The sequence below is a fragment of the Dendrobates tinctorius genome, unplaced genomic scaffold, assembly GCF_039654945.1.
Source record: "Dendrobates tinctorius isolate UK_male_01 unplaced genomic scaffold, ASM3965494v1 ptg000060l, whole genome shotgun sequence".
NCBI lineage: Eukaryota > Metazoa > Chordata > Amphibia > Anura > Dendrobatidae > Dendrobates > Dendrobates tinctorius.
This window is the reverse complement of record NW_027361728.1, coordinates 55,222,688-55,242,411: the sequence shown is the minus strand read 5'-3', so window position 1 is coordinate 55,242,411 and position 19,724 is coordinate 55,222,688. Positions and strand designations below refer to the sequence as shown.

At 47.9% G+C, this 19,724-nt stretch overlaps 1 protein-coding gene across 4 annotated transcripts in view; it reads left to right on the top strand.

Annotated features, from left to right (window-relative positions):
* NMD3 (NMD3 ribosome export adaptor) overlaps positions 1-19,724 on the top strand; it is a 90,211-nt gene that overhangs the window by 48,611 nt on the left and 21,876 nt on the right. For all 4 annotated transcript variants that reach the window (XM_073578953.1, XM_073578956.1, XM_073578955.1 and 1 more), the window contains one exon: positions 15,086-15,182. In XM_073578953.1, coding sequence (XP_073435054.1) covers positions 15,086-15,182 — 97 coding nt within the window. The remainder of the gene's footprint in view (positions 1-15,085; positions 15,183-19,724) is intronic.

The following is a 19,724-nucleotide window of genomic DNA, read 5'->3' as shown; positions in this document are numbered from 1 at the left end:
GTTCGCGGCTTCATTTTTTTATAGTGGCAATTTCCATTAATTATAGATTTTTCTCTATCGCCTCATTGGGGGACACAGAGACCATGGGTGTATGCTGCTGCCACTAGGAGGCTGACACTATGCAAATAAGAAAGTTAGCTCCTCCTCCGCAGTATACCCCTCACCGACAGGAAGTAAGATATCCAGTTTAGATTAGTGTCAGTAGGAGGTGGACACAGGTCTTTCATAGACCCATATCTACCTCAGTGTGCGTCGTTTCTTTTCAGATCTTTCGGAGGGATACAGAGTGAATAGTCACATCTGTAGTCCCACAAGAGACTGTGAGTACGGCGTGTACTGCCACCCCGTATCCTCACAGCTCTCCGAAGCAGGACCAACAGCCTTCTCAGGCGGCCGCCAGCACGGGTTCGTGTCAGCGATCCAGATGGTCCTCGTCTCCCGTCTCCCACCCACTCGCCTACCAGAGCCTGTCGGTTTGGATGAGGCGTGGACATACTTCTACAAGGACGTTCAAGGTACCTTTTTTCCAACAGGTTTTCCATGGAACGGTCCGAGGACAGGGTAAGTATAGGGCCCCAGTCGCATCCTCCATCAGCAGCTTCAGACATCCTTCAGGAGCGGTCGCCGTGGAGGTGCTGCGAGGCCTCCGCGACCGTCCCGCACTTCCAGACTGCCGCCGCATGTGCCCCACAGCCCGTTTTTCTTCATCTCTGCCAGGCTTCAGACAGCAGCGTTCGGGCTGCGATACCTCCGCGCCACCCCTTGCTGACAGGCGGCCGCCGCACTTAATTTAGGCCCCGGCTTCAGTTTGGGCCTAGTCCAGCGTCGCGGCCACGCCCCCGCCTTCATTCTCAGGCGGCTTTTCCTCCCGCCCGTTCTAAGCCCGCCCACCGCCTCCCCTCCTGCTCCCAGGCGCCCTGAGGCGGCGATCAGCCCACCATTGTCAGCGGGCAGTGTTGGGCCTAGTCCAGCATCGCGGCCACGCCCCCTCCTTCATTCTCAGGCGGCTTTTCCTCCCGCCCGTTCTAAGCCCGCCCACCACCTCCCCTCCTGCTCCCAGGCGCCCTGAGGCGGCGATCAGCCCACCATTGTCAGCGGGCAGAGTCATGTTCAGCGTCGGTGGTTAGCTCCGCCCATCCTATCAGGAAAAGCGCGCTTCCTTCTCGTGCTTCTCAGGCGGCCGCCATTTTCTCTCCTGTCAACCAGACACTGTCAGCCGGACACTGCACTCTGCTGCGACCGTGCAAATCCAGACGAGCTGTGCAGCATCGCGTACTGGGGTTATCCACAGGACAACAGACCGTGAGTAGTTCTGCTTCGGCAGACTGACACCCTCCTCCCTGTCCCCCAATCTTCCGGCATTCCTTCAGTGACTGTCCCTCATTATGTGTGCCACTAAGCCTGATCATGCTCGCCCCCCTGCTCCCACGGGCACTTTAGTTCAAGTTCTTTGCATGTTCTTCTGCAAACGCAAACTTCGCTCAGGTCAGTCCACTCCCCAGTCAGTGGCGGTTCTTGATAAGTTGCCCCTGGATACTTCTTCAGTATCCACTAGGTTGCAAGAGGCTCCATCTGAGCCAGCCAGCATGAGTCGCAAAAGACCCAGGCAAGTTCTCCGGCCGGAATCCTCCCCTCGTCCCATCTCGCCACATAGTCCGTCCCAGCAGTCTTCTTCCCGTGCCTCCTCACCTGAGTCAGGCGAAGCGTTCTCGGACGCGCCATCCGAAGAGATTTTAGAGCTGGATTCGGACCATGACGCGGACATGAAGGTTACGGTTCAGAACCTCATTGCAGCGTTTAACCACTCCTTCGAAATCACAGACTCCCCTGCGAAATCCTCAGATCAGGAGGTTTCGTTCAGTCGGGCACTCTGAGTTTGGCAAGCGTCTTACCGGGGAAAGAGTAAATCCGACCAGGCACTTTCAATGAGGGAAGCGCCTCGGCGTACGGTATCCATTTTCTCAAGAGCTCACCGACCACGTCGGCTTCCCCCGCTGTTGACGCTCCCGTGTCCAGACTATCTAACAACACGGTCCCCCCGATTTCAGTTGTGGCGTCTCTGAAAGATTCTAACGACAGGATCATAGAATCTTTAGCAAAGTCAGCATTCGAAGTGGCTGCGACGGTGCTAAGTCCTGCCTTCGCTTCCACTTGGGTAGCAAAGGCCATAGCTACCTGGGCGGAGAATTTCCGCCAGGGCATTCTGGATAGGGCCCAACCAGAGCGATTGGCCGAGCTAGCCAACCAGATCTCCCATGCAGGGGATTATTTGGTCTCAGCCTCCTTGGATGCCACGTCTTGCGCAGCTCAAGCGTCTAGCAACGTTGTTGCAATCCGGCGTATAATTTGGCTCAAGGCTTGGCAGGCGGATTTGTCTTCAGAAAAGTCCCTTACCAATCTGCCTTTTCAGGGATCGCATCTTTTCAGATCCCAGCTGGTCCAGATTATTAAAGACGCCACTGGAGGTACAAGCTCTCTTCTCCCTCAGTCCAAGCCTCGTAGACCTCCTCCAAGGCGTCAGTTTAGATTTCGGTCTTTCCACCGCTTCGCGACGGCAGAAGCCTTGTCCAACCAACAAAGCCGCAAGCACGCCAGGATAGGAAGAAGGTCTCCTTTAAGCCCACTCCCTCCTGGCGGTCTCACTCCTCTCAGGGCAGATCCTCCAGATCCAGAACTGGACGGTCCACATCAGCATGACTATCACGACACCTACCTTAGTTCCGGGTTTTTTTGCATCCATCGCCTCCCTCCTCAGTTCCGGGGTGATCGTCCCCGTTCTCGAGTCAGAACGTTTCACAGGGTTTTATTCAAGCCTGTTTGTGGTTAAAAAAAAAAAAAAAAAAAAAAGCGGCGCGGTCCGGCCCATCCTGGACCTCAAGTTACTGAACAGGAGGGTCCGCCTACGACATTTCAGGTTGGAGTCTCTTCGTTCAGTAATCGCTTCCATAGAAGCGCCGGAATTCATGGGCTCAATAGACATTCAACATGCCTATCTGCATGTGCCCATCCTTTTTGGGCATCAGAAATTCCTGCACTTCGTGTTTCACCAGGACCTCTACCAGTTTGTCGCCCTGCCGTTCGGTCTCACCACCGCACTCAGAGTATTTCCAAGGATCATGGCGGCGTTGATCGCCTTGTTGAGGATCAGAGGTCTGGTCCTCTTTCCGTACCTCGACGACATTCTAATCAAAGTTCCGTTTGTTCACCAGACTCGCAAGATCTACCCTCTACACCCTGTCCAATTTAGGGTGGCTTGTCGACAAACGATGTCCTGCTTGTTCCGACACTACGTCTTGTGTTTCTAGGCCTATTATTCGACACCCGTCGATCCGGGTTTTTTTCTTCCACTAGAGAAAATGATCTCTCTGCTGCGAGATGTACGGTCACTGCAGAGCACACGGATTCCATCTTTCCGGTCAGCCATGAAGGTCTTGGGAAAGATGGTGGCAACGGCCGAAGCGGTTCCCTTTACCCATTTCTCTCAAGACTGCTTCAACAAGCCATCCTGTCTCGGTAGAACAGGTCTGTCCTTTCCCTGGATCGGCCAATTCACCTTTCGCCCTGTGTCAAACAATCCCTCAATTGGTGGCTGACGTCACCTCTCTCTCTCTTTCTCTGGGCAGGTCATTGTGACAACGGACGCCAGTCCTTTGGGCAGGGGTGCAGTGTTTCGCAATCGCGCTGTTCAGCGTCGGTGGTCGACTCAATACACAAGTCTGTCTATCAATGTCCTCAAGATACGGACGATTTATCTGTCTCTCATTCTCTGGGAAATGCTCAGGGGTCTGCACTCCGTATTCAGACAAACTATGCCACAGCGGGTGCATATGTCAATCTCCAAGGGGGGACACGAAATTCCTCAGCTCTAGCGGAAGTGCCCAAGATTGTTCACTGGGCAGAGATATCAGTCCCAGTGATTCTGCGGTGCACATTCCCGGCGTGCACAACTGGGCCGCCGTTTTTCTCGGCCGCGACGTCTCGCAGCGGGAGAATGGTCCTTACATCCGGACGTCTTTCATCAGCTTTCCCGTCATTTGGGGACTCCGGAGGTAGATCGCCTAAACAGCAAAGTCCCACAGTTCGTATCCAGGGCCCGAGATTCTCTTGCAGCGGGCGCAGATGCTCTGACCATTCCCTGGTCTCAGTTCGAGCTCCCTTACCCTTTCCCTCCCCTTCCTCTTCTTCCCAAGTTGTTGAAGAAAATCAAGGCGGTAGGGGTTCCAGTCTTCGTCATCGCTCCGGATTGGCCCAGAAGTTTTTGGTTCACGGACGTCATCAACCTGCTCGCGGACGCCCCCTGGAAGCTTCCAGACAGAGCAGATCTGCATTCTCAGGGTCCGATTTGCCACCCTAATTCTCAGCCGCTCTATTTAACGGCATGGCTGTTAAGGCCGCGGTTCTGAAACGGTCTGGTTCTTCGGATCAGGTTTTTCACACCATGATCCGGGCTAGGAAGCCTTCGTATTCCAAAATTTATTATCGTACGGGGACGGCTTATTTCACTTGGTGCAAGGCCAATAACATTCCGCCCATGTCCTTTTTCATTCCCTTCTGTCCTGGCGTACCTCCAGACAGGCCTTGATGCAGGCTTTGCCCTCAGCTTTTTGAAAGGTCAAGTTTCGGCGTTTTCCATTCTGTTCCTGAAGACATAGGCCTCCCATCCGCAGGTCAAGACCTTCCTTCAGTGGTGGCTCATGCGGCACCTCCATACCGTGTTCCTGTGGATCCATGGGATCTTAATCTGGTTCTCGAGGTTCTGCAAGGTCCACCTTTCCAACCTCTCAGGGAAGTTTCTCTATCCCTTCTCTTCTGGAAGGTAGCATTCCTGGTGGCCATCACCTCCATCCGGCGCGTGTCGGAATTGGCGGCCCTTTCTTGTCGCTCCCCTTTCTTGGTACCCCACTAGGATAAGGTGGTCCTGCAGCCTCCGCCCTCTTTCCTTCCTAAGGTGGTGTCCACTTTCCACCTGTATGAGGATATTGTTCTCCTGTCCTTTTGTCCGGGTCCAACTCTTGAACGTTACTTGAACAAGCTAGACCTGGTCAGTGTGATGAAAGTCGACCTTGTTAGGACGACTCCCTTGCGGAAGACAGACTCCCTCTTCGTCATTCCAGATGACGCGCGGAAAGGTCAGCCGGCCTTCAAGGCTACTATTGCTCGCTGGATCAGATCGGCAATTTTGGAAGCCTACCGGGTCAAGCATCGAGTGGTCCCTCCTGGAATTAGAGCTCACTCTACCCGGGCAGTGTGTGCCTCCTAGGCGGTGCATCACACAGCTTCTGCTCGGCAGCTTTGCAAAGCTGCAACCTGGTCATCTCTTCACACGTGTGTGAAATTTTCCAAGGTCCACACCTATGCTTCGGCAGATGCCAGCCTAGGAAAAAGGATCCTGCAGGCAGCGGTGGTGAGTCCGCTGGCCTGATTGATATTTGTTTTCCCTCCCCAGGGACTGCTTTGGGACGTCCCATGGTCTCTGTGTCCCCCAATGAGGCGATAGAGAAAACAGGATTTTTGGGTTGCTTACCGTAAAATCTGTTTCTCGGAGCCTTCATTGGGGGACACAGCACCCTCCCATGTTTTACAACTCCTGCTATTTGCTATGTGTCTTATGGTTACAGTTGAGTTGTCTGTTTATTCTCTATTCTGTGGTTTCTCCTACTGCTTTCTCACTAACTGGATATCTTACTTCCTGTCGGTGAGGTGTATACAGCGGAGGAGGAGCTAACTTTCTTATTTGCATAGTGTCAGCCTCCTAGTGGCAGCAGCATACACCCATGGTCTCTGTGTCCCCCAATGAAGGCTCCGAGAAACAGATTTTACGGTAAGCAACCCAAAAATCCTGTTTTCTGGAGTATGATCAGATAGATTGCAACTATCAATTACCCATTTATTGTATCATCAAGAACTTAACCCATTCATGACCTTGGACATATCCATGGTCAGTAAGTACTTACTGACCTTTTGACGTATGGATACGTCCAGTCGATTTTGCGCGCGATTGCCGCCGGGTGCTCAGCAATGTTCACAGATACACCCGGCACTCACTGCTAGGAGCGGTGTCAGCAGTTTAGCCCCCTAAATGCTGCGAACAATATTGATCGCAGCATTTAGAAGGCAGGAAGAGGCAGGGAGTCCACTCTGGCCTCCGATCGGCACCCCTGCGACGTCATCACGGGAGTCCTATCGTTGACGTGGTGGCCCGGTGTCGTCATCCAGATCACTAGGCTCTAGCAAGTTAGTTGGATCATGTGCAGTGCATGGTTTAACTAACTTGTGTGTAGAACTGACAGGTTATAAAGCCTAGCAATGCTACTGTATAGGCTATGCTTTAGAACTGTGATCACAGTGCTGAAAGTCTGATAGTAGTACTAAGTAAAAACAAAAGTTGTAAGAATATTTTTTTTAAATCAATCAATAAAAAAAAAAAACCTGTACCCCTAAATATTTTTCTGAACCCCTCCCCCCCCCCCAAAAAAAAAGTTCACATATTTGGTATTGCCGCATCTGGAACGACCCGCACTATAAAAATGTCAAACTAGTTAACCCTTTCAGTGAACACTTTAAAAAAAAAATCCAAAAAAGATGCTTTATGATCATACCGACGAACAAAATGTGGTATAAAACGTAATCAAAAAGACAAATGCAGATAAACATGGTATAGTTGAAAACATCGTCTTGTCCTGCAAAAAAACAGAGCTGTTTGATTGCTTATCAGCGGAAAATAAAAAGGTTATAGCTGTCAGAATAAAGCGATTAAAAAAAAAAAATTTTTTCTATAAAATTGTTTTTTGTGTAAAAACGCTAAAGCATAAAATTTTTTTTAAAATGTGTTATCCACTTATCGCTGCAATCATACTGACCCCCGAAGAATAAAGCTTCCTTATCAATTTTACCATAAGCAGAATGGCATAACCCCCCCCCCCCCCCAAAAAAAAAATAAATTCTGAATTGTTGGTTTTTGTTCATTCTATCTCCCAAAAATCGGAATGGAATGTGATTAAAAATGTCATGTGCCAAAAAATGGTAGCAATAAAAATGTCAACTCATTTTTCAGAAAGCAAGCCCTCACATGACCTCTGTCGGCAGAAATATGGAAAATTTATAGCTCTCAATATACGACAATGCAAAAACTAGTTTTTGCAAAAAAAGAAAAAAAAAAAAAAGTGGTCTTTTAGTGTGTGACAGCAGCCAAAAATACAAAAAGCCATCAAACATAAAATAAAAAAAGCTATAGCTTTTAGAGTAAAGCAAAAGCAATTCTTTTTTTCTATTAAATAGATTTTATTGTGTAAAAGTGACACAACGTACAAAATTATGTAAATGTGATATCACTGTAATCATACTGGCCCAAAGAATAAAGTTGTCTAGTCACGTATATCGCAGGAGAAATGGCGTTAAAAATAAATAAGATCAATTCTTCACCTGTTGTTGATTTTATTCATTTATTTCATTCTGCCTCCCAAAGATCACAGTAAGGCTCAGCTCACAATTATCCTGCGCTGAGCGCTTACACCAGGTTTCCGTGTAAATCTCTGAAATACGTGATTTAGTCGGAACCTCTGGTGCAAGATTCCCTATAATGAGGCAGATGGAGGCACTGTGGTCACCGTCTGATCTGTGATCCGGTGGTGTCCGTCTTTTTACGTGTTGTGGTACAGTAAAGGGTGTTTTACTGGATGGGAGATACATTTCTCCCAGCAGACCTGGCAGCCGCTTAGTTAAGCCCATCCCGTGCAAGGGGTGAGTCTGGGACCAGTAGTTCTTCAAGCTGGAGTATATTTATGTTTTTCCTTTCTGTTAATCTGCTGTTTGCAACGTGACATTAAACCATTGATATTGGACTTTAAGCCTGTGTGTTGCCTCGTTACTGCAGCCCTGCCATTACAAACCAGAGCGAATCCCTACAATTGGTGGACTGAATGTGTGCAAACGCAATGAGGTCAGGCTGTTTTTCTTATTTTTGATTTGTACCCCAGCCTATGTCCTGGGTGAAACGAGTGGCACAGACCCAGGGGGGGAACTTTCCAGAAATGGAGGCCACGGTAAAAACGCTCATGCGACAGCAGCAGCAGGCTACACAGCAGCAGGAGGCCATGCGGCAGCAGCAGCAGGCTATGCAGCAGCAGGCTACACAGCAACAGCAGACTATGCAGCAGCAGGAGGCCATGCAGCAGCAGCAGGAGGCCATGCGACAGCAGGCTATGCAGCAGCAGGCTATGAAGCAGCAGCAGGAAACCGATCAGCTGTTGATACAACATCTCACGGCAGCACAGAACAAAAGGAACTATCCAGGGAATCCATGATGTCCTTAAAGCGGTTCGTACAGCGGTTCCCAAAATGGAGTTTTCAGACAATGTGGAGGCGTACCTGGAGATGTTCGAAGGAGTCGCTGAGAGAGAGAGAAGCTACCCCAGGACCATTGGGCAGAAGTCATTGCTCCGTTACTGGCTCCAGGACCTTTGAAAGCGTATCAGGACCTACCCACGGAGAAAAGGGTGGACTACACGGTCGTCAAAGGTGAGATACTGGCACGTCTTGGTGTAAATGTGTTAGTTTTCGCCCAGCGGGTACACCAGTGGGAGTTTACCCCCTCCAAGCCGGCTCGGTCCCAGTATTACGACCTGATGCACCTGTTACAAAAGTGGTTGCAGCCTGAGGAGGTGTCCCCCACTGCCATGCTGGACTGCATAGTGACTGATAAGTTTTGGAGGGCTTTGCCGCGCTCCCTCCAGACATGGGTCGGACATGCATCCCCTACTAATGCCATGCAGATGATAGACCTCATAGAAAGGTATGGAGCTACAGGGGGGACTCCCCGGATGGTAACAGGAAGGTTCCCTAAGTCTCCACCCCTGGTTCGGCGAGCGGAGCCCAGGAAGGCCGCTCAAGACTTATCTGGGGAAGTAAGGGGCCCCATAATCTGCTGGCAGTGCCAGGAACCAGGTCATGAGAGCTGATTGCCACCCTCTGGCTGAGCCCATGGACAAACTTTGGGTACCGCCAGTCTCAATATGCCGAACCGATGTGTGCAATGGGCACCCCAAAAGGTCCCAATATGGAACATTTGTGTCGGGTTGAAGTGGAAGGCACCCCGGCTGTGGCCCTATTGGACTCAGGGAGTCTTGTAACCCTGGTACGAGCCAACTGGATGCAAACCAGCGAGTATACGGGTCGGAAAATAGGGGTGTTGTGTATACATGGGGACTTAAAAGACTATCACACTGCACTAGTGGTGATAAACACGCCAGCGGGGGAAGGCAGTGCCACGAGGTGGGGGTTGTGACTAATCTGCATTATGAAGTGATAATTGGAAGAGACTTCCCTTTATTTTCTGTGCTGTGGCCATCTGTTGTCCCACCCACAGAGCAACTGTCGGCACCAGTGGCAACCAGGTTAGATTCTCCAGAAGTAGAGCATGAACCTGGTGGCCCGGAGGAAGAAGTGCTGGCGGGTAGGGGTAACCTTCCCTTCGGTGGAGGAGGGGAAGAATTCTTCCATAGAAGTATTGGCTACTTTGGCCCGGGCCAGAGAAAATGTACTGTTTGCTAATGGGGAACCCCAACAACCTGGGGCAGCTACAGTGTTGCCACGCTTTGAGCTGAGCCAAGATTTGTTGTACCGAGTGGAGAAAATACTTAGGGAAATGGTAGAACAGTTACTGGTACCTCAGGCATATCGTAGGCTGGTAATGGACTTAGCGCATGTACTTGGGGGGCATTTGGGACAAAAGAAAACCCTAAAACAAATTCTGCAGCGGTTCTACTGGCTAGGGGTCCATGAAGAAGTTAAACGGTACTGTAATTCCTGTCCAGTGTGCCAGGTAACCAGTCCCCAGCCTCACTTTCGGAGTCCCTTGACGCCTTTACCAATCATAGAGGTACCCTTCGAGAGAGTGGCATGGATCTGTTCGGGCCTCTCAATAAGTCGGCAAGGGGACACCAACACATCTTGGTAGTTCTAGATTATGCTACCTGATATCCGAGGCCATTCCTCTGCACCACACATCAGCTAAGCTTATAGCAAAGGAACTCATGGGTATGTTTTCGCGAGTGGGAATTCCTCAAGAAATTTTAACAGAACCCCCTTTATGTCAACAATTATGAAGGAACGCTGCCGTTTGCTAAATGTTAAACAGTTGCGCACATCGGTCTATCATCCCCAAACAGACGGTCTGGTAGAAAGATTCAATGAGATGCTGAAGAACATGTTAAAAAAGGCAGTTTCCAAAGATGGGAAGGACTGGGATCTCTTATTGCCATATTTGTTGTTTGCAGTGCGGGAAGTGCCTCCAGGCATCTACGGGGTTCTCGCCCTTTGAACTATTGTACGGCAGACACCCACGGGGCTTTGTCGATATATCCAAAGAGGCCTGGGATAACCAACCTACCCCCCACAAAAGTGTGATAGAACATGTTGCAAAAAGGCAAGAAAGAAAGGAGACAGTAGTCCGGGAACATATGGAGGCAGCACAACAGTCACAGAGTCGAGTATATAACCGGGGGGGCTCGGGTAAGAACGTTTAGCCCTGGGGATCGGGTGTTGGTACTTGTGCCTACCGTAGATAGCAAATTTCTTGCAAGGTGGCAGGGACCCTACGAGATCATGGAAAAGGTGGGGCCAGTAGACTACAGGGTTCACCAGCCAGGATGGAGAAAGCCAGAACAGGTTTACCATGTTAATACAATTTTATGTAGACAGAAGAGAGAGGAGGAGACAGGGACTCTGCCTGTAGATCACATCTTTCCCACACTTGATGGCTGATTTGATCAGCTATCATGTGCTTCTAACACTGCGGTTGTTAACCTGTTAAATCCTGCTGTCAATCATTAACAGCGGGATTTAACAAGCGGAAGCGCTGCATTAATCCCACCCATCGGAACTCCTGTCACATGATCAGGGGGCGCCGATGGGTTGTGATTAGAGCTGGGTGTTTGTAGAAGTCTAGCTACTCTTATGAATTCATGTATCAGTATCTGTGATTGAAAATCAGTCTGATCTAACGAGTATGCTGTTAGGCGAGAGAATCATTCCCAGTAATGCACAGTCATGAATATAGTATTGTGGATGAACATAAAGCTTTCCAGGCTGTATGAATCTAGCTGGTGCTGTCTATGATCTTGGCTAGTAATCAGCGAGTATACTTGTTGCTCAGGTGATCTCTGAGTATTTTGGTGTGCTCGGAGATTTAGTTTCTGTTGCCTCAGCTGCATGATTTATGGCTGCTGGACAGCCTGAACACACGTGGGAATTCCCTAACAAACAGGCAATCCTCACATGTATTCAAGCTGTCCAGCAGCCACAAATCATGCAGCTGCATCAACAGAAACTAAATCTCTGAGCACACTAAAATACTCGGAGGCCACCTGGGCATGCTTGGTAAAACCCGGGCAATGAGTATACTCGCTCATCACTAATCTTGACCTATGTGTGCTCCGTGCCAATAAAGTTACTGAAAATCTATATCTTATCTGCAGATAGTGAATTTGGATTGTGGTCCCCAATGGGGACAGTGATGATGTATGTAAAGTTCTGTGGAATTAAAGGTGCTTAATATGTATTTGCCCAAATATACAGTGTCCTTCGACAGTTTGCTTGTAGTCTGTGTGTGTTACCCTGTATGTAAAGCATTGTGTAATAGAGATCTTTATATAGCACAGCTGATGTTTTGTGATCATGGTTCAGTAGTAAGTTCCGGCACATGGTTGGATCTCGGGCCTTCCTGTTGCGTCTGTTTTATATTTGTTCTGCGCTCTCTTTGGTGTATATTAAACATCAAAGCGCAATTATAGGGTCCTGTATAAATTAAAGTGATACCTACGAGTGCCTTGAAGATTGTCTCTCATCATACTATATGATATATTTCTGAAACGCACAATATGGCCCATATGTGGAGAATTAACCAGTTCAGGATCGGACCATTTACCTTAGTTTCTGACCAAGCACATATCCATGCTTTTTCATACATGCAGTTGAAAGAACTGTTGATTTTTTTTCTTTTGTAGTCATTTTTTTATGCAAAAGACCATTGAAATGCATTTTAAAATGTGTTATCCTTTCTGTTACAATGAATTTTATATATCTTATATATCTATGCCGACGACACACGGATCTACATCTTTGGACCAGATATCACCACCCTACTAACCAGAATCCCACAATGTCTGTCCGCTATTTCATACGTCTTCTCCGCTAGAGTTCGAAAACTTAATATGGACCAAACAGAATTCATCATCTTTCCCCCATCTCATGCGACCTCCCCCCAACAGACCTATCCATTAAAGTAAATGGCTGCTCACTCTCCTCAGTCCCACAAGCTTGCAGCCTTCGGGTAATCCTTGACTCCGATCTCTCCTTCAAACCACATATCCAAGCCCTCATCACATGCTGCCGACTTCAACTCAAAAATATTTCCCAGATCTGTACATTCCTCAACCAAGAGCTGCAAAAACCTAATCCATGCCCTCATCATCTCCCACCTTGACTCCTGCTCTGTGGTCTCCCCTCTGACACTCACACCCCTCCAATCTATTATCAACTCTGCTGCCCGACTAATCCACCTGTCCCCCCCCCCCCCCCCACTATTCCCCGGCCTCTCGCCTCTGGCAATCCCTGCGCTGGCTCCCCATTACCCAAAGGCTCCAGTTCAAAACACTTGCCATGGCATACAAAGCCATCCACAACCTGTGTCTTCTATACATCTGTGACCTAGTCTCTCAGTACTTACCTGCACGCAACCTCCGATCCTCACAAGTTCTCCTTCTCTACTCCCCTCTTATCTCCTCTTCCCACAATAACGTACAACATTTCTCCCGCCCATCCCCCCCTACTCTGGAACGCTCTACCCCAACATATCAGACTCTCACCTACTGTGGAAACCTTCAAAAGGAACCTGAAGACCTACCTCTTTCAACAAGCCAACAAACTGCAGTAACCACCGATCCACCAAACCACTGCATGACCAGCTCTCCCTTTGCCTACTGTATCCTCAGCCATCCATTGTACATTGTGAGCCTGCGCAGGGACCTCTCTCCTCCTGAACCAGTCGTGACCTGTGTTGTTTAAGATTGTACTTGTTTTTTATTATGTATACCCCTCCTGACATGTAATGCGCCATGGAATAAATGGCGCTATAATAATAAATAATAATATATATCTGACACTTGTTTTTTATTTTGCACGGGCAGGCCTCGTAACCAGGGCTGTGGAGTCGGTAAGCCAAACCACCCACTCCTACTCTGACTCCTCAATTCCCCTGACTCTGACTACACAGCACTGATCACTACTGCACATGTGCATAAAGTGCAGCACAGATTCATGTCATCTACGACCCCACACCACTCGTTACTACTGAGCATGTACATAAAGTGCAGCACCGATTCATCTCCACTAAAAGCAGAGATCCTTTGATCAGGAACACAACAGACATTTATAGGACATTTCATAACTTTCCCAAATTATTATGAAAACATTTACAGCTCATCCTGCATTGTACTACTGAACCCAATTTATACTTTAGGAGTTGGTCCATTTATTTTTTTTTTTACATGACAATAACATTTTATTGTGTAATTAATAGCTACATTTACATATTGATTCACAAATTACCATACAAGCCCTAAACTTCCCCTCACAACCTTTTGTAGAGTACCAAGCAGCTGGATTTCTCAATTCCAGTTCCCAAACCAACTGGGAAAATGTTAGAAATGCTGGTGTTTAAGGAAAAAGCAGCCATGCTTTTTTTCTTTTTTTTTTTTATACCGACTCTGACTCCACCAAAATGGACTCGGACTCCACATCCCTGCTCGTAGCAGCAATTTGGATTGGAATCTGCTTTTTCTTTTATTTTTTTCCCCTCTACTTTTTGTCTTTTTAAGGTAATGAATTGGCATTTCAATATTTCAATATTTTTTTAATGTGATTTTCCCTGTAACCGGGGCTATTATATTAACCATAACTAAAGGAGAATTGCAGCCTCTTGCAGAGCTGACTAAGATCCGTGAGCTCCTGCTCCCTTCCTAAACCCAATGATCCCATGACCGCTGTGTGCCTTTAGCACTTCTTATTGCCATATATACCGCACTTATTCTTCTGTGTATAGGAAAGTCAGAGATAGAAAAAGCAGCGTGTAATACTATGTGGAGTCTGGCTGTGTCTGACAGCAGACAACCCCTCTCTTGCAACTGCTTGATCGTGTGCAACTTCTCTACTATTCAGTGATGTTTTAAAACAGCACTGCAGGATAGAACACGCACCACCCGGACGAATGTCATCTATGGGCGGTCCGGAACTAAAATTCACCAAACAGTTTGTGAGCATCTTCATATACAAGTTTTATTCATTTTTCTCCAATTAGAACTTTTCAACGCTCCATATTCTCCATATCTCTAATAGGTTACATTTTTCATTCTTGTTGTTCTGGTCCTGTGATGGCAGTGCCAAACTTCATGGGACCCAGATGGGGTCCATTGGGATCCCAACAAGATGTCTGATAGATCATGCAGTTTTGTCCAAATCTACAACAGATCTAAAAAGCTGTCTGAAATATAATTACGTGCCCTACAATCATGATCGCTTCTATGTTCAGTGGGATTTTATTATCTAAAATGTTATGGCATTATGTTAGGACCTGTACGCCAATTTGTTTTGAGTGTATGTTTAAGCATGGCAAATGTGGGTCACGCACAGTCAAGCTCAGTGATATTTGGCACAGTTTTCATACTACTTCACCTGTACACCACTTATCAGTTATCGCCTCCGGTGGTGGCCTACATGTAAACCGAGTACGGAGCAGAACAGCACAGGTTCATACACTGAGTAGTGGATGCTCCTGGGTAATGCAGCGGAGCCGCAGTAGACAGCAGCGGAGCGACAGCAGCAGTCAAACATTGTATGAAGCAGTGCTGTTCTGCTCTGTATTCTGTTTACATGGAGGCCACCACCGAAGGCGATAATAGCTGATAGGGGGAGTTAATTTTTGGCCTGTGAGATGCTTTATACAATGGACCTTGTTGTTTTAATATGTAATAGGACAATTCATTTATGGTGTGGCCATCACGCAAAAACTAAAAAATGTCTTTGCTCTTAGGTCAAAAGCTTCCCAGCGGCTCATTTCCCATGATATCCATTCAAACTCCTACAATTACAAGAGCACCTTTTCTGTGGAAATTGTTCCCATATGCAAGGTTAGTTTGAGAAACTGTCTGTCATGCTCTCTTGCTTTGTGTTATTGGTGCGGGTGACACAGGAATTGGTGTGACTGACGAGAGAATACTATTCCAGCCCATGACTGCTGTACATTTTTTGTAATGGCACACGGCAGTTGATAGATGTTCATGCATCTTACTCCAGCGGACTCTATGCCATTCTTGATGAATCGGCCCCAAAGTGTACAGTTCCAGCCCTAGCACAAGGAAGAGTGGGTATTTTGGGCTGTGTTATGTCATGCGTGAAATTGCCGCGCCCTCCTGATTCAAGATCCTTTTCGGAACCAGTCTGGTTGATATGTGAGGGTCCTGTGTGGAGGCCCCCGGACATCTGCTAATTCCAAATTCCCCAATGGGGTATTTGAAAATGAATTTTCTCAACCAGACTGCAGCTGTTGTGTGTTTTCAGATGTTTCAACACGTCTGATAAGTGGATGTGTTTTCAGTGTAATGAAACCAGTTTAGATATATAATTTAATTTCTTTTGAGTTGAATCAATTTCCGTGTTATTTTTGTCAGTACAGAAATGTTCTCCACCGGACATTGCCACTAAGATTATGGTTAACTAGATGGTGACTGATTCTAACGCATCGGGTATTCTAGAATATGTACTGTATGTATGTATGTATGTACAGTTGTGGCCAAAAGTATTGACACCCCTGCAATTTTGTCAGATAATACTCAGTTTCTTCCTGAAAATGATTGCAAACACAAATTCTTTGGTATTATTATCTTCATTTAATTTGTCTTAAATGAAAAAAACACAAAATGAATTGTCCTAAAGCCAAATTGGATATAATTCCACACCAAACATAAAAAAGAGGGTGGACAAAAGTATTGGCACTGTTCGAAAAATCATGTGATGCTTCTCTAATTTGTGTAATTAACAGCACCTGTAACTTACCTGTGGCACCTAACAGGTGTTGGCAATAACTAAATCACACTTGCAGCCAGTTGACATGGATTAAAGTTGACTCAACCTCTGTCCTGTGTCCTTGTGTGTACCACATTGAGCATGGAGAAAAGAAAGAAGACCAAAGAGCTGTCTGAGGACGTGAGAAACCAAATTGTGAGGAAGCATGAGCAATCTCAAGGCTACAAGTCCATCTCCGAAGACCTGAATGTTCCTGTGTCTACCGTGCGCAGTGTCATAAAGACGTTTAAAGCCCATGGCAGTGTGGCTAACCTCCGTAGATGTGGACGGAAAAGAAAAATTGACAAGAGATTTAAACGCAAGATTGTGCGGATGTTGGATAAAGAACCTTGACTAACATCCAAACAAGTTCAAGGTGCCCTGCAGTCCGAGGGTACAACAGTGTCAACCCGTACTATCCGTCGGTGTCTGAATGAAAAGGGACTGTATGGTAGGAGACCCAGGAAGACCCCACTTCTTACCCTGAGACATAAAAAAGCCAGGCTGGAGTTTGCCAAAACTTACCTGAAAAAGCCTAAAACGTTTTGGAAGAATGTTCTCTGGTCAGATGAGACAAAAGTAGAGCTTTTTGGGCAAAGGCATCAACATAGAGTTTACAGGAGAAAAAAAGAGGCATTCAAAGAAAAAAACATGGTCCCTACAGTCAAACATGGTGGAGGTTCCCTGATGTTTTGGGATTGCTTTGCTGCCTCTGGCACTGGACTGCTTAACCGTGTGCATGGCATTATGAAGTCTGAAGACTACCAACAAATTTTGCAGCATAATGTAGGGCCCAGTGTGAGAAAGCTGGGTCTCCCTCAGAGGTCATGGGTCTTCCAGCCGGACAATAACCCAAAACACACTTCAAAAAGCACTATTAAATGGTTTGAGAGAAAGCAATGGAGACTTCTAAGGTGGCCAGCAATGAATCCAGACCTGAATCCCATAGAACACCTGTGGAGAGATCTAAAAATGGCAGTTTGGAGAAGGCACCCTTCTAATATCAGGGACCTGGAGCAGTTTGCCAAAGAAGAATGGTCTAAAATTCCAGCAGAGAATTGTAAGAAGCTCATTGATGGTTACCGGAAGCGGATGGTAGCAGTTATTTTGGCTAAAGGTTGTGCAACCAAGTATTAGGCTGAGGGTGCCAATACTTTCGTCTGGCCCATTTTGGGAGTTTTGTGTGAAATGATCAATGTTTTGCTTTTTGCTTCATTCTCTTTTGTGTTTTTTCATTTAAGACAAATTAAATGAAGATAATACCAAAGAATTTGTGTTTGCAATCATTTTCAGGAAGAAACTGAACATTATTTGACAAAATTGCAGGGGTGTCAATACTTTTGGCCACACCTGTATGTAGTTTATTTATGAAGATTTAATAATAATGCAATAATGCACCCCCCAATCCTGATATGCATGGTCCTCTCACACCCCAGTCCTGATGTGCATGGTACCCCTCACCCCCCTATCCTGGTGTGCATGGTCCCCTCACCCCCCCCAATCCTGGTATGCATGGTGCCCCTCACCCTCCAATCCTGGAATGCACGGTCCTGTCACCCCCCCCAATCCTGGTATGCATGGTCCTCTCACCCCTCTTTCCTGGTAAGCATGGTCCTCTCACCCCCCTTTCCTGGTATGCATGGTCCCCCTCACCCCCCTTTCCTGTATGCATGGTCCTGTCACCCCCCTTTGCTGGTATGTATGGTCACCCTCACCTCCCTTTCCTGGTATGCATGGTTGGTCACCCTCACCCCCCTTTCTTGGTATACATGGTCTCCCTCACCCCCCCTTTACTGGTATGTATGGTCACCCTCACCCACCTTTCCTGGTATACATTGTCCCCCTCACCCCCCTTTGCTGTTATGTATGGTTCCCCCCTCACCCTCCTATCCTGGTATGTATGGTTCCCCCCTCACCCTCCTATCCTGGTATGTATGGTTCCCCCCTCACCCCCCTATCCTGGTATGCATGGTCCCCCCTCACCCCCCCTTTCCTGGTATGCATGGTCCACCAACCCCCCTTTCCTGGTATGCATGGTCCCCCTCACCCCCCTTTCCTGGTATGCATGGTTCTCTCACCCCCCTTTCCTGGTATGCATGGTCCCCCTCACCCCCCTTTCCTGGTATGCATGGTTCTCTCACCCCCCTTTCCTGGTATGCGTGGTCCCGTCCCGTCACCCCCCTTTCCTGGTACGTATGGTCCCCCTCATCCCTAGGAAACTGCACACATACAAAAAAAAAAAACATTAAGGCTATGTGCACACGTATGCAGAAATTTCTGCATATAAACCGGACTCCCTTCCCAGAAAACGCGCGTTTTTTTCGGCGCAAAAATGCGCGTTTTTTATGCGTTTTTTTTCAGCGCGTTTCCAGACCCATAGAAAATAGCTAGAAACGCGGAATTTTCCACGAAATTAATGAGCATGCGGCATTTTTTACCGTGAAGCGGTTTTTTCGCGGTAAAAAAAACATCAATGTGCAAAATGCATAGAAATGAATGGGAAGCTTATTTTAAGCGTTTTTTGAGCGGATTTTTTGGCAAATCCGCGAAAAACTCGAAAAAAAAACGCTACATGTGAACACAGCCTTATACTCACCCATCTTTCCTGTGGTCCAGCGCTGTCCAGTTCTGCTGGAGGCTGGGGGAGCCGGGAGGAGTGTGGCACTGGTGCCGGAGTACGTGCATGCCCATACCGCGCTGTCCGGGGCCATTTTCCTGAAGACACACTGAAAATATGTCTTCAGGAAAATGGCGCCGGATAGCGCTATGCGCATGCGCGATTCTCACTCACACTCCTGCCCCGGCATCTTCCGGTCCCAGTAAGGCTTAGCGCGAAGGACCGAAGATGACGTCACTCTCGCGAGAGCGCGACATCATCAGTGGTCTTTGGCGCAAAGCATTACTGGGACCGCGATGCCGGGCGCGTGGTTAGAGAAGGGAAGTCCGGGGGCCGTCCGAAGGTGAGTATCTCACTATTTTTTATTTTAATTCTATTTCTCTATCGCTTCATTGGGGGACACAGAAACCATGGGTGTATGCTGCTGCCACTAGGAGGCTGACACTTTGTATAGAAAAAGGTTAGCTCCTGCTCCGCAGTATACGCCCCACCGACCGGCACTAATTTCTTCAGTTTAGCTTAGTGTCAGTAGGAGGTGGACACGGGTCTTTCATTAGACCCATATCTACCTCAGGGTGCGTTGTTTTCTTTTCAGGTTCCGGAGGGATACAGAGTGAATAGTCACATCTGTAGTCCCACAAAGAGACTATGAGTACGGCGTGTACTGCCACCCCGTATCCTCATAGCTCTCCACGGCAGGGCCAAGAGCCCCGAGCACGGATGCGTGTCAGGCGATCCAGCTGGTCCTCGCCCCCCGTTTCCCACCCACTTGCCCACCAGAGCCTGTCGGTCTGGAAGAGACGCGGACATCCTTCTATGGAAAAAGACAGGATCATGATCCCCAGGTAGAGGGTAAGTATGGGACCCCGGAGTGCCAAGCCCTTCCTCTCCCTGCCCTCCCTCCCATGACTCCCCGGCTGCACCTATCTCTTTTCATTTGGGCAGCCACGCTGCAGGCTCGGGTACCTTGTGGAGCGGGCGTCCTGAGTGG